This window comes from Xiphophorus hellerii, chromosome 14 (assembly GCF_003331165.1).
Source record: "Xiphophorus hellerii strain 12219 chromosome 14, Xiphophorus_hellerii-4.1, whole genome shotgun sequence".
Taxonomy (NCBI): Eukaryota; Metazoa; Chordata; class Actinopteri; order Cyprinodontiformes; family Poeciliidae; genus Xiphophorus; species Xiphophorus hellerii.
In genome coordinates, this window is record NC_045685.1 from 21,771,410 (window position 1) to 21,786,578 (window position 15,169).

A 15,169-nucleotide genomic window follows, 5' to 3' on the forward strand; every position below is an offset into this window, starting at 1 on the left:
CTGTCAACCTGTTCTCAAGGTGAAAATTGTGCCTTTTCAAAATGTTTTATGGACTTTTAATTTTTCAATGAAATTTCCAAATGCTATATACACAATAGATGATTTGACAGAATAATTATTCAAGATATCTGAAAAGAAAAGGTGGAGATACCTTAGGAGGAATTTTAGCTTATCCAAAATACACTTTCAGATATCTCTTAGGTTAGTTTTGCCTGGAATTATTTGCTTTCATAATATCTATAATTTAATTTGTGCTTTTCGAGTCCTATAGGCTACCTTATCTAAAAACTTCTTGAATAATGATGTAATTTAAGATACAGTATATTTAATTGGAATTATGACTAGTCAGAACAAAAATCAAGATATCTCAAGTTAAGTTTAAAACTAATCATAATTTAATTATTGATATCTGAGATATGTTTCAGATGGTCAGTAACTCATGGTAGATATCTAGAACTGGAGTCTTCAAAAACCTTAAAGTTAAACCTAATTCAATTTGATTAAAATAAAAATATTTATCCGAAAGGGAAATTAAATCTTGTAACTCATATTAATTGAAGATTCTTCATAAAGGTGTTGATGGTGATGACTGTTGGCAGGAAAGATCTAGTATAACAATTTGTGTTGCATCAAATTTCAAGAAGCCCCCAACTAAAGACACTTGTTTTCTTTTTACAGTTCCATGAAGAAGATGCTCAGGGTTTTCCATGATCCCGATTTTATGTAAAATCCTTCTTTGCACCATCATCTTTAGACCAGCCTCCTGAGGATTTTCATCATATGTAAGGTCAGTGCTACCAGTCTGTAGCTGCTGAGGTTCTTTGGATTTTTGGTCTTTGGACCTGACACACAGGAGATCTTTCACAGTTTTAGTACTTTCCCCAGACTCATAGTGATGGGAACATCAAGACAACTCCAAAGTCACTTAAACATATTTTATTGTCAAATATAGAGAATGCCTTATTTAAAAATCTGTGAACATCAACATGAAATCTTTTCAAGTGTTCATATTGTGGCCAGTTCATTTCATAAATTAAAAGAGATTCTTTATTTACCTCTTACCAGAGTAAGTAAAATGTTTTTTTTCTCGATTAAAACTTAACAAAAAAGTGATTTTAAAACTGGAAGACAAAAATGGGAGACCCAAACCTGCACTATACAAACTGTAATAGAGTGTAGATAAATAATGCAATGTAGATATTAATAAAATGCCTTAAAAAGCTAAATTTCACACAGTGTTACAACATTTGTGTTCCATTTATAATATATCAGTACTGAAAAATATTGTCAAGTACTTTGTTCCCTTCATGTCGCTAACTTGTTAGTTTAATCACAGTAAGATTAGAATATGGTGCGATTCAAACAAGCAAACAATGCAGGTAGACATTATATTGTCTTCAGCGAGGCAACAGCAGCTGAGAAAAACTACTTCTTAACTGGTTTTCACACAAATAGATAAAGAAAAGTGTACATAAGGAAAAAACATGTCAAGGATTAAGAGGACACGTGGAGAATCCGGAGGTCTGGTAAGAACATTGGCAAAAACTTTGATTCTGGTTTTACTTTGGATGCATCTGCTGAACTAATTTCTATTGTCTCACATCTTGAAATGGAAATAAATATTCATGTTTTTGTTTAATCACCGAATGAACTCTGTGGATCTTAGCAAAACCTCATTAGAACGATTATTTAAAATTCTGCTGCCTGGTTTCTGACAAAATCCTTCACTTTTTCAAATGTGACTCCAGTCTTTATGTAACAACGTTGGCTTATAATTTACTTTAAAGTGCAACTTAAGAATCTTTTTCCAACTTCATAGACAAACATCAGATAATGTCATTTGTGAAGCCCTCTGCACCCATTTGTGCATAATAATAATAATACATTTTATTTGAAGGCACTTTTTAAGTCACCCAAGATCACCTAACAAAAAATCCTTGAGCTGCTGTGATCAGTGATTCCCTATATTAAGATGAAGACAAAGATAAGACAGAGCTTTTAGTTCACTGACTCTTCTCTGGAGCTTTCCTTCTTCAAACTGTTTTCTCTTTTAAAAGACTTTTGTTTTAATCAATAAATTTCTTATTTATTGATTCTCCTGTTCTTTATGCATTATTGGTTCTTGAACTGTTGTATTAGTTTATTGTGAAGCACTTTGTGATTCGTATAAGGTGCCATGAAAATACTTTTACTTACTTACATATTATGTTAATCTAAAAACATATCTTAGATGAAACACGTGTAAAGTAGGTTTCCTCCCTCTAACTTGGAACGACTCTAAAATGAGCACCAACACACTCCTGAACGATTCCTGAACCCAAATCCAGGATAAAGAGGTTCAGTGAATTTGGTGTTGAAGGTGTGGAGGTGGATCAGTGTCTCTGCTGAAACTCTGTAGAAGGACAGAGTCCCAGCAGGACAGTCCACATACACAGCCACTTTGGAGGAGGAAGAGGATGAACACTTAAAAACTTTTTTACAATCGTGCCAGACAGCATAACCCTCATCTGAGCAGATTAGACTCCAAGAGTTATTATTAAATCCAAACCAGCTGTCATCAGTCTGTCCTTTTCTTTGGATTCCCCTGTAACTCAATGATACATAGACCCTCCCACTCCACTCCACCTCCCAGTAAAAGCGACCAGTCAGACCATCAGTACACAGCAGCTGATAGAGATCAAATCTGTCTGGATGATCAGGGTATGGCTGCTCCTCTTCCACATATGTCACCTTCCTGTTGCCTTCAGATATTTTCAGGTGTTTGTTTATGGTGTTTATGTCGACTGTGAGAGGACAGGGATCTGAAAGACAGGAGAAACATGAATCAGCTTGAAGAACTGATCAATAAACTGATCACTCTAATGCCTTGATCATGACTAATAAATGGATGGTCTGAACACCTGTACTGGCAGGTGTTCAGACCACTTTATCATAAATCACATGAAAAACACACTTACACTTCCTCAGACCTGGTGTTAACCACTGGACTCCAGCAGGATCCACCCTGGAAGAACCAAGAGATTCTCATCAGTCACATCAGTGTCTTTTTATGTCATGTTTGTGGTTTTTATGCAAGAGTGGAAAAAGAAAGTCAGTTCTGAAAAAAACAGTGCAGCTTAGTTTGTAACAATCCATCTATGGGATACAGCAGTAATGTGAGAGAAGGGATGCCAAAATATTGTGATCAAGGTTTGTATTTTTAATTTTTTTTTTGCTTTCATGCCATCATTACCACCAAGTTACAGTGAGACATTTAGTTGTTGATTAAATTGCCGTGCTGTGTCACGTAATATGAATTAAAATTTGGTTGGAACCTGGCAAAATGTGGAAGAAAAAGATACTTTAACAAGATGCTTTAACTAGTTTCATTGTGGAAAAAAATTATTAGTGGACTGTATGCTTTACTAAGGAAGTATAATAGCATGTAACTGATGATGACAGTAATGTAGATTTATCACATTGGCTGATTACAGCTGCATCCAGTATCTAACAACAACACACTGTTAAACTGCAGTGGAGGTTTCCCTACTTCAGAGTCTTCAGCTTCCATTTTGCATCTTCCAGTCCAGCTAACAGAGGTTGAGCTCCTGTCTCTCCTGGATGATTGTAACTCAGGTCCAGCTCTCTCAGGTGGCTGGGATTCAGCATCAGAGCAGAGGCCAGAGCAGCAAAACCTTCCTCTGTGATCAAACATCCTGAAAGCCTGCAGACAGAACAAACATAACCTTTTACAGCGCAATGCAAAAACATTTACTAATAATACCCTACTGATGACCTGCCTTCTTATTTTTAATCAGTAATTTGCAGAGAGGCTTGAAGTTTCTCATGTTACAGCAGCAGTGGAGAAGAAAAGGTAGGAATATTGAAAGCTCAGGTGTCACAACACATTTACACCAAGACATTTGTGTATTCAGCATCCATCATTCTTTTTGTCAGACAGTTTTAGCTTCAAGCTTTTTATTACAGACGTTCTGTGTATGAATATTTTCTTATTATTGAAAATGAGTTTAAAAATGTTAGTGTTTCACACCAAATGCTACAATTGCCAGCAGATGAAACAAACAAAAAATGTTGCAATCATAGAAAATATGAGCAAAAAAATAAAATTTAGCAAAACAAAAGCAGCAACAAACAACATGCTGCAACCACGGGAAATAGAAGTGAAAGGAAAATGGTCACAAACAGAACAAACAACTGCAAATATGAACAACTGAAACTTGTTCCACAAAATGGAAGTGCTCCAAACCAGTTTGGATTAATTAAAATATCACCTACATAAATATTCATCTGTACAACATTACTGTAAAAATCACCATGTTTCAAGCATAACACATCATATTTCCTTCCTGACCTCCCATTAAGTCTTGGCATCCCGTATTTGGTCCCATACAATTTGTTGATTGACTCCCCCTAGTGGCCTGGAGCACTTCTACTTTGTTAGGTGAGCGTGAATCACTTCATACTTGCTGTTGTTTTCACTATTTGCAGTGTTTCTCCCTTGATTTTATTTCCTGTGGTTGCAGTATATTTTGATGGCAGCACTGTTCTGTTGTATTTGTGTTTTTGTGTTTTGGAGTTTGCATCATTCATGTGTTTGCAGCTCATGTTGTTTACTGTACATTTACATCTGTTTGCTGCATGTTTCCACCTCTTGGTGAAAAAGAGGGTTAGTCTAAAAAATATAAAATTAAAACACCACAAAAAATCGACAGGCAACTAAAGGTATGATTTCCAGATTTTCTGTGTAGGAAAACTTAAACTCCTCAACAAACATGGTCTAGAGTACACCACATAATTTTATGACACAGTTGAGTTTCTCAATGAAAATACCAAGTTACAAATTCTGTCTTTTGTTGCTTTAAAAAAAATTTGGGGATTTACAGACATTTTATGAATACTTTTTTTAAAACCCCTCCAGGGGGTCTTTCTGTGGGCTTTAGTGTCCCTTATGTGAAAGTAGGCTGACAGGAAGGGGGGGAAAGAAGGGGGAAAGACATGAGGCAAATGTCGCCGGGTCCGGGAGTCGAACCCGCGACAAGGACTCAAGGCCTCCAAAGGTGGGTCGCACTATCCCCTACGCCACCACGGCACGCCCCATGAATACTTTTATCAGCACATCTTCACTCTTGCTTAATCTGATTTTAAAATGTGAACTAACCTCAGAATTTTGAGTTCACAGTTTGGACTCTTCAGTCCGTCACAGAGCAGCTTCACTCCTGAATCACCCAGGTTGTTGTTACTCAGGTCCAGCTCCTTCAGGCAAGAATCCTGACAGGTGAGAACTGAGGACAGAGCTTCACAGCTTCCCTCTGAAAGGTTGCATCCACTGAGTCTAGAGAGACAAAATAAATATAAAGAGTATTTTTTATTATGTGTTTAAAGTGAGCTGCTGCACCAAAATCGGTTTCAAGGCAGCACCTAAAGATAAAATAGCTACATCAGACATAAACAACAGTTTTTTATTTATCTTGGTCAGCTATGAACATTTTACAACAGAAAGGCCAAAAGATTAAGACATACAGTAGTGTGAGACTGACATAATATGTCATTATTGGTTAATTTTTACTGCCATTGTGTAGGAGTCTCTCTGTGCTACCTGATGGACTTAGGGTCTGGATACATACAGATTACATCTGGGCTGATGCACTATGGTCCTGAGCTTGAAAGATTCCAAATAAGGAGCACAAAGTGGTGCACACAAAAAGAATCACATCTGTAGTGAGTGGCCATGCTGCAAGCAACCTACAACAAATGTGTGCCACTGATTGCACATAGAAAAGTGCTGCAGACCATCTTCTTCTAATGAGGATTTTGCACGTCTTAGTAGGAGTCATCACAGAGGGTATTGGAGAGTGAATTGGTCATAAAAGAAATTGAAGGCATGGAGTTTGAGGTATAATAATAATACATTTAATTTACATTAGTGTCTCAAAGTTATAAAATACAACAGTAAAAAGATGTAAAAGCAACTTTCTGTCATTGTATCTATGCTGCTTTCTCACATGGTTTTTAACATAGTTCCCAGAGAAATACTTCATTATTTTGCTGTTCACTAGTTTGTACAATGAAATAGAAAAAACTGATTTGATTTAATTGATCTGTACTTGCATAGCTTTGCTGGAGGCTTTGACTACTGGCAGCAGCCTCTGAAGAGCTTCCTCTGAAGCACAGTATTTCTTCAGGTCAAACATCTCCAGAGCTTCCTGTGATGAAAGTAGCATGAAGTGCAGAGCTGACCACTGAGCAGGAGACAGCTGGTGTGCTGAAAGACTTCCTGTACGTAGAGATTGTTGGATTTCCTCCATCAGAGACTGATCATTTAGTTCATTCAGGCAGTGGAACAGATTGATGATTTTCTCAACACCATGATGATTCAACTTCTCCTTGATGTACTGGGCTGTGTCTTTATTAATTGCTAAACTTTCTCCTGTCTGTGCCACAAAGCCTCTTAAACGACGCTTATTGGTCTCCAGTGAAAGACCAAGTAGAAAGCGGAGGAACAAGTCCAGGTGTCCATCTGGACTCTCTAGGGCCATGTCCACAGCACTCTTGTACATTTCTGCCTCTGAAGATTCATGGTTTCTTTTTTCTAAATCCTTGGATTTCATTTCACCTTTTACCAGCAGATTGACTCCAGATTTGATGAAGGTCAGGTGAACATGAAGAGCAGCCAGAAACTCCTGAACACTCAGGTGGATGAAGCAGAACAACTTGTTCTGGTACAAACTTCTCTCTTCTCTGAAGATCTCTGTGAACACTCCTGAGCACATTGATGCTGCGTTGATATCAATGCCACACTCTGCCAGGTCTGATTCATAGAAGATCAGGTTTCTTTTCAGCAGCTGTTCATAAGCCAGTTTTCCCAGAGACTCGATCATCTTCTGGTTCTCTGGACTCCAGTGTGAATCTGTCACAGCTCCTCCATCATACTTGATGGCCTTCAGTTTGGTCTGCACCACCAGGAAATGAATGTACATCTCAGTCAGGGTCTTTGGCAGCTCTTCTCCATCATTTTTGTTCAACATGTCTTCCACAACTGTAGCAGTGATCCAGCAGAAGATTGGGATGTGGCACATGATGTGGAGGCTTCTGGATTTCTTTATATGGGAGATTACCATTCTTGCCTCTTTCTTATATCTGAATTTTCTGGTGAAGTACTCGTCTTTCTTTAGGTCAGTGAATCCTCTGATCTCTGTCATCATGCCAACAAACTCAGCAGGGATCTTATTAGCTGCTGCAGGTCGTGTGGTTATCCAGAGGTGAGCTTTGGGAAGCAGGTTCCCGCTGATGAGGTTTGTCAGAAGAACATCCACTGAGGTGGACTTTGTTACATCCATCAGGATCTTATTTTTCTTGAAGTCCAGTGGAAGTCGACACTCATCCAACCCGTCAAAGATGAACAGAACTTTTAAATCTTCAAACCTGAAGATTCCTTTGGTTTCACTAAAAAAGTGGTGAACAAGCTCCACCAAGCTGAACTGATTATCTTTTAACAGATTCAACTCTCTGAACATGAACGTAAAAGTGAATTGGATGTCCTGGTTTGCCTGGTCTTCAGCCCAGTCCAGAGTGAACTTCTGTGTCAGGACCGTTTTCCCAATGCCAGCCACTCCCTTTGTCATCACTGTTCTGACCGGTTCATCTCTATCAGGTGAGGGTTTAAATATGTTTTCGTGTCTAATTGATTTTTCTGGTCTGTCTGGTTTCCAGGACACTGATTCAATCTGTCTGACCTCATGTTCATCATTGACATCTCCAGAGTCTCCTTCTGTGATGTAGAGCTCTGTGTAGATTCTGTTCAGAACTGTTGGATTTTCTGATTTACCAATCCCTTCAAACACTTGTTTGAACCTCTTCTTCATGCTTGACTTTAGTGTTTGTTGGCATGTGGCGAGTGATCCTTAAAGAATGCAAACAAAGTAAAATAATTAAAATGTTTCTTTTCACTTGTTTTCTATTTCATTTTGAAAACTTTCCTGTATATATAGAAATTACACATATGTTTCTGATTAATTCATTTTTTATAAGCCATGAAACAAAACTTTTAAGAACCAATTACTTAAATCCTAATGTCTGGCCATAAGAAAAAAAATACCTGGATATAATTGAGAAAATATGAGTTTCCTACTGGATGGTTACTCCATAGCCAACTGTCTTCCAACTCGCAACAAGTTATTTAACCCCAACTGATGCAATGAGTAGCTTCTCATTTTTTAAACAGCCATGTGGAAAGACACGTCCTATTGTTGTGGAAAATATGTTAGTCTGTTTTAGAAGGGTAACATCATTGGCATCAAGCAGAGGAAACATCTAAGGAGATCCAGAGACTACTAAAGTTGGGTTAAAACTCTAACACATTTGGAAAAAAAAATGTCCTTGCTCATTCTCCTCAAGGAAACAAAACCCTGAATGACTATAATTGGTGATCACTTAAGTGTTCAGTTAAATCAAATCAAAGGAAAAGATCAGTAGAAGTCAGGTCTAAGAATGAGCATTTCCACAATGTGAAAGGAACTGATGGGCATTGAACTGTAGTGTAGCCATAAGAAAACCTTTAATCAATGAGGTTAACTGGAGAAAAGTTTAACTTGTAAGGCAGCATGAAGGTAGGACTCTATAGTGACATAAGGTCAATTGATCTGATGAGTCCAAATTTACTCTCTTCCAGAATGATAGGCACATCAAGATAAGAAGAGAGGCAGATTAACACTAGATGGAAATAAATCTTGTGAGTTTGCAGAAGTTCATTGAAATGGTGTCACAGCAAATAAGTGCTGTAATCAAAGCTAAAGGGGGTCCAACAAGAGAGAGAAGATCTTGACCTTTTTCATTGTGTCATGTTTCTTTGATTTGTTTGGCTTTCCTTCCTTTGTCTGACCAATAGACAAAACAAGGTAATGTGACTTCATCAATATCATTGTACAATTGTTTTGGCTTTCCTACAACTAGTCTTCAGGTAAGTATCCTTCAGTTGTGAACCATGTGAATCTCTATACCTTTTAGTAGGTAATGCTGAAACAATCTCTTATTTAAGAAATAAACCAGCAGTGACAGCACCAGACATGCAATTAAGGAAGAACCATGAAGATACCATCAAAAGCTGCTCTGGAGCAGCAGGGGTCAGAAAAACAAACAAGATGTCCCCCACCTCCATTAAGACTCCTCTCTCTGGTAGGTATCAAAATGAGATAAGACCCACCTAAAGTGGAACCACATATGCTTCTTCAACAATGCTGAAGAAGCATATGGGAGAAGGAGGCATCACATAGCATCAATGCCAGATGTCTCAATGAACTAGAAGTTCACACAGCAACCAACCAGCATGTATAACATTGAAGACAAAGACTCAAATTTGAATAAGTTTTAAGAATTGGACTTTACTTGGCCCAGACATGATCTATACCTATTGACTAAATGTCTTTAATGTCCTCCATGAAAACCAAACTAACTCTAACATAAGGAATAAATTGAAAGATAAATTTACTTATCAATCTTGCAGGATATTAACTCTCTAGAGAAATTGTCTTACTGGTTTGAAGACAGTTGGCCAGCTCCTCCTGATTCATCCGTCTTAGGAAATGTTGTGTGATTTTCTCAAAAGCTAATCTGCTCCTCTTCATTTGCTCATTATCTTCACCCTCTAAAACGTCATCATCCTCATTCCCCTCTAGAACATCTGGGTAATCTGAACCCAGAAACATTTGGATCTTCTTCAGCTCATTCTCCACAAAAGTGAAAATGTTCTTTTTAAGCTCCTAAAACAGAAAAAAGATAAAAATAGACTGAAATCATTAAGGTGGTGGACCTGAGGGAAGTTTGCCCCCCCACCTTCTTCAAATCAGACAAAATTGGTGTCAAACGTCTGTGCTACATTTGTGCAGCAAAAATTTTCATTTGTGATGCTATCACTTTAAAGATAAAAAGAAATATTTTTTTGTGATTGTCCTTACAATCATGAAAGGTCATGAAAGGTCACCCATCCCCTCCACCTTCTACAAAATGGTGTCAATTAACTCAAATACATTTGTGCTGGTTTGTGCAGCAACATTTTTTGTTTGTGCTGCTATCATTCTAAAGATATTAAGAAAAATGTTCTCCAGGGGTCATCAGAGGTCAACCACTCCCCTTCCCCCGCTCACATTTAAATTTATTTATTTATTTGCACAAACTCAGTTTGGCTAAGTTGATGCTTGTTGTGCAACAAAAAATGTTCATTTGTGCAGTTTTGGCTTTGAAGATATTAAATCAAACACCCATTTTGTCTGATTTGAAGAAGGTGTGGGGGGCAACTTCACTCAGATAAAGGGTGAATACTATATATTTTTTGGTAAATGTATGTAATCAGAAACAGGTTTAAACCTGTATGAATCATAGAGTAAAAGAAAGACAATTAGCAGGAAAACGGTCAACATCCTGTACAAAGATGGCGAGGCTAATGTGATGTCACTAATTGTGATCAGTGGTGGTTTGTTATGACACACATAATATTTCATGCAGCTGTGATGTATATGGAAGTTACTCCACCCTGGCGAATGGTCAGATTTTGAGGCCCACATGCTTTGATGAAGTAAAAACCTTTTAATAACTTGAAAAAGTATCAAACAGAAGAAAAGTGTGGCACTAATTCCATGACCATTTTATAAAAGCATAATAGAGGATGCAGGGAAAGAGTGGGAGCCCCATCGGATAGGATGTATACTGAAATGGGACGGGGCTCTCACAGGTAGTCTGCACTGTATGAAAGGTGTGTATGAATATGAATGCCTCACGACCACGAAACCATGTGTCAACTGTTTGGATTCAAACAGTTTTATGGAAGAGAAAGAGCTCTTCCATAAAACATGGGAGAGACTTTATGGCTGTTTTCTGCTTGATCTACTGATCCAGGCTAGGGTTTTCCACTAGTAATCATTTTGTGGTACCAGAAAAACGTGACAGAAGTCTGATGGTCTCTGATTGGTTAGAGAGTGGAGTCAGAGGCCACATTACATGACTCCCTTACAATAATCCAATCCACCATTTAAAAAAAAACTCACAACAGTGATTGAGTCTGACCAAAAGCCAAAGACTGATCAGAATTTTCAACATATATATCAAAATATATCATTGCTAATGAAGGACGTTGTGTTTGGGTCACATACAGTTCACATTGTGCTGACGCTGGCATCGCCTACTAGAGCTCTTATTCAGTGGAAGTAGAAAACCACCTGCACAGAATTGAGCCAATTCAAACTGCCCTGCTAGTTGCTATTGGAAAAGGACCATAAGTCAGACTGACAATCCACTAGTTCACAATTTGTAGCGTAGAGATGACCATATGAACACAACATATAGAAAGCAGTAGATGTAAATATACAGACTATAAATATGGAGCCCAGTGATGTTTGATGTTGGGCATTCTGACCACTTGGGACCTCTGAGATCTTCACTCTGTGGAGGAATCATAAAGACTTTTATCACACTCCAGCTCTCCACACAAAACAGGCAAAAATAAACAAGTTATTTGTAGATCTTGACAGATGATAAAATTAATCCTAAGAAGCAAAGTATTTCTTAGAATACCAGTGAACTTCAACAGATTAAACTTATACTTTTTTCTACATTTGTTTTGACAGTGTAAACCATAAAATAGAGAAAAGGTTTGAGCCTCATCTGACCAGAACACATTATTCTACAAATACTCTTTCTATCTTCCCATCAGTCTTAGCGTCTGTCATTCCTACCCTTAGAAATCCTAACCTGCTCATCCTTCCCATCTCTGTCTCTCTACTTCACCAACAAATCATTATTTCCCTCCTTATTGTCCAACTTAGCATATAGGTCATTATTGTCCCTTTGTTTGGGCTTTGCCACCACTATTTTCACAATACATTGCATCTCCTGGTATTCCTGTGTACTCTCCCACTACTTCTTTCCTAACTTCTTTATTTCCAGATGCTTCTGAACTTTTTCACTCCATCACTAAGTCTCGTTATCTGCTTTATCTGGAATTCAGACAGCGCTTCCAGGATTTTTCTGTCATTGAAAAATAAATCAAGCTATTTGTGACTCCTTTCTTGGTGGATCCCGAAGAAGTGGAAGAGAATCTGCAATTAGAACTCATCATATAATATAACCTATAATATAGACCATCATCATATGATGAAGATCAACCTAATATGGTGAAAAGTTTAAATCTAAGGTGAATCGCAAAATGAAACCCATTCAGGACACAAGTGAAACATTACAGCGTCTTAGGTGTGTCTGAAAAAGAAAAAATGTGCAAAGTTACTTGGCAGTATTTTCTAATGTCACAATAGAAACTACTGCCTATACACACAAACAAAGGCGTAATGGAAAATATATTTAAAGTAACCTGGATGTTAACAATAAAAACATAAGGCTAGTTGGATGCTGGTGAAAACATAATTCCATCTGGGATTCCTGCATTCAGCTGATAAGTAGCTGAAGTGATTAAAATAGTTATACACAAAAACAAAACATTTACAAACAACTCACTCATCTGGAGCTGGAGGCTGGTCTATTTCTGACAGTTGTCCAGGTGAAAAGCTGGAATATGAGCGCTGAGGGCTGTCATGTAAAACAATCATAGACAGTAAGAGAGATCTTTAAACATTTATTTAAAAATTGCTTGGTGAGGCCTTAAAGTACTCTGCTTTTTGTTTTTTTATGAGTTTTTTTGCAAACTTCTTGTCATTGCCGATATGGGAACACCTAATTAAGTTAGAAACATTTCAGCTTAAGCAAAGACCCACAGCTCCTACAAAATATGAATGTTTTGTTTTTTTAAGACTTCAGGTTCGAGAATAATACTTTACATGTGCATATAAAAAATACATGGCAATTTTTTCCCTGCTTTTGCTGTTTGTGTCCAACTTAAATCTATATAATAAAAAAGTTTCAATACCAGACAAACATAAATATATAAAGCACTTTTCAAATCAGGATTTTGTAAGGTTAATAATTAAATCATGAATCAACTGTGATCAACATTTTCAGGTTCTGTTTTACTGACATCACAAAGTTCAGATCAACTGACTGACCTGTTGAATTATTAAATCACTAAAGTTTTTTCTTCTGAGAGCAAAAATTTCGTCATTTGTGAAATGCTGTATATATTGAGATGTTTAGACAGATTAATTATACATAACTCACCTCTTTGGATGCTTGTTTGATTTAAAATCAATAAGATCATCTATGGATCTATTCTCACAGAGCTCTAGATCCAGTTCATCTTCATACTGTTTTCTGTAAGTAAAGTTGGTTGACTGATGTGAAAGCCTTTTTTTGGACTGAGTGAAAACAAAAAAGTAAAAGGTGGCCATCTATCTCACCTCTTGGTTTTCCTCTGATTCTCGGTTTTAGACAGAGTTTCTCCTTCTTTCAGCTCCTCACTCTGATCCATGATGCTGAGTTCAGATCCACATCAATCTGCACAGAGTGTTTATATTAAACTGGTGAAGGAATACAATTCACTCATCAGTACTTCAGCTCAGCAAATACTGTTTTCTTCACATTGTTTGTCCAATAAAACTACCAGCTAACAGCATTAGACAGCAAAACCAGCAAACAAAGAAGCAGGAAGAGAACTGGCAAAAAAGCAAGAATATTCCTAATAAATATTTAAAAGAAATGTCATGATTTTAAATGTTAACTTTCATATTTGTGAACACGCTCTTCAAACTGTTGATAATTATAATGAACAAAAGTTGCTAGTTGTTTTAGTAAAAATAAGTCTGGGCACCACGTGATAATCAGGAATTACTGGCCAAACAACATTCAGTCAGTCAGGTAATGTTCTACGAATGCCAACCTAAGGAAGTGTTGCAAAACAATAAATGTCGTCTCTTTAACATCTGGGAGGAGCTAATCTCTGTTTACAGTGATGGTTTCACCTTTGTGAAAGGTGTGGTCACATTCCTTGTATCTCCACTGGGATTTCCACCTATGGTTTTAATTTTGTTTAGCCCTCAAAATATCTGATGAATTTGTGGAAAGAATAAGAAACATTCTATAAAACTATAAAATGTCTTATAGTGTCGCAGTGCTTTCACTGCTTGGGCCTAGTGACCCAACTACAGAAGATTGAAATTAAATTATTCCAACACTTTTGTAATGGGGAAATATTCTGTAATTATACAACAAATAAGAATAAGGAAATAGATTTGAAGAGACCTGGAATAGTTGGAAACCAAGTTGAGGCTTGTATTTGCACCAACTGGTTTTTCTCTCTCACCAGTCTGTGCGATTATTTTTATTCTGCATAAAGCAGTGAATACAAAATCAGAACTGACTTTAGTTCCCTCTTTGGTTTAATGTATATAATACAAGTAAAGATAATTACAAGAAATAAACCTGTAAAAGACAAGTTAAGCATCAAAGAGGCTATTATCTTACCTTAAATCTTTCTGCTTCACAGCGAAATGAAATGTGAAAGCGTTTGATAGAGAAATATGGGGAAGTGCTGCATCACTGGGGTGGTGACAGTCTGCCTGTCATCAGAGCCTCACCTGTGAGGGAGGCGTTTAAGTGCTGCTCATTGTTTGTAAGTGGACACGCCTTTGTAGAAAGAAATGTCACGAGGCTGCAGGTTAAAAGTCCTCAAGGTTAGAAGTCTCTTGCTAGATGCATCTAAAATAAGCTTCATGTTCTGCAGATGGTGGTTAGAATTTCCTTCTAGTCTGTGTTTTAACCGTTGTGTGTCTCTCCAATCCAAAGATACTGGCAAAAGTATCAAGGCTAAATTTTATTTCCAGCCAAAAATGTTGGTTGACACTTTTTCATGCAAGATCACTAAACAATCTCAAATTGCTTTATTGTAGTTATTTAGTGTCTTACCAGAGGTTTCAGATATAATCCTAAAGCAACACAAAAGATAAAAGTTGGATTTTGTGCACATTTATTTTTTTCAAAGTGAATGCAACAACTTAGTGGCCTCACAGTAAATACGATTTAATCACAACAAAACATTTCTTCAGTGCTGTTTTTTGTTTATTAATTAAATCATGATGTATAACACAACAGAAAAACAAATTTAAAAAACAGGCTAAAAAGGGTAGAGACAACACTGTAAAAAAAACTCCGTAAATTTACAGTACAAAATGGTAAAATACCAACAGTTACTGACTGTAATATCCAAAACATTTTATTACCGTAAAAAATACATGGA

The 15,169-nt window shown here is 37.1% G+C and overlaps 1 protein-coding gene across 1 annotated transcript; it reads right to left on the reverse strand.

Moving 5' to 3' along the window:
* Nucleotides 1-920: 920 nt before the first annotated feature.
* Nucleotides 921-14,712, reverse strand: LOC116733430 (protein NLRC3-like). Its single transcript, XM_032584283.1, has 11 exons — nt 14,398-14,712; nt 13,335-13,431; nt 13,156-13,248; nt 12,499-12,570; nt 11,361-11,430; nt 9,530-9,755; nt 6,109-7,900; nt 5,159-5,332; nt 3,530-3,703; nt 2,958-3,004; nt 921-2,801 (listed from the first exon to the last, which is right to left on the reverse strand). Exons 2-11 carry the CDS (start codon nt 13,403-13,405, stop codon nt 2,278-2,280), a joined length of 3,243 nt encoding a protein of 1,080 aa, XP_032440174.1. The 5' UTR covers nt 13,406-13,431; nt 14,398-14,712; the 3' UTR covers nt 921-2,277.
* Between the last annotated feature and the right edge of the window lie 457 nt (nt 14,713-15,169).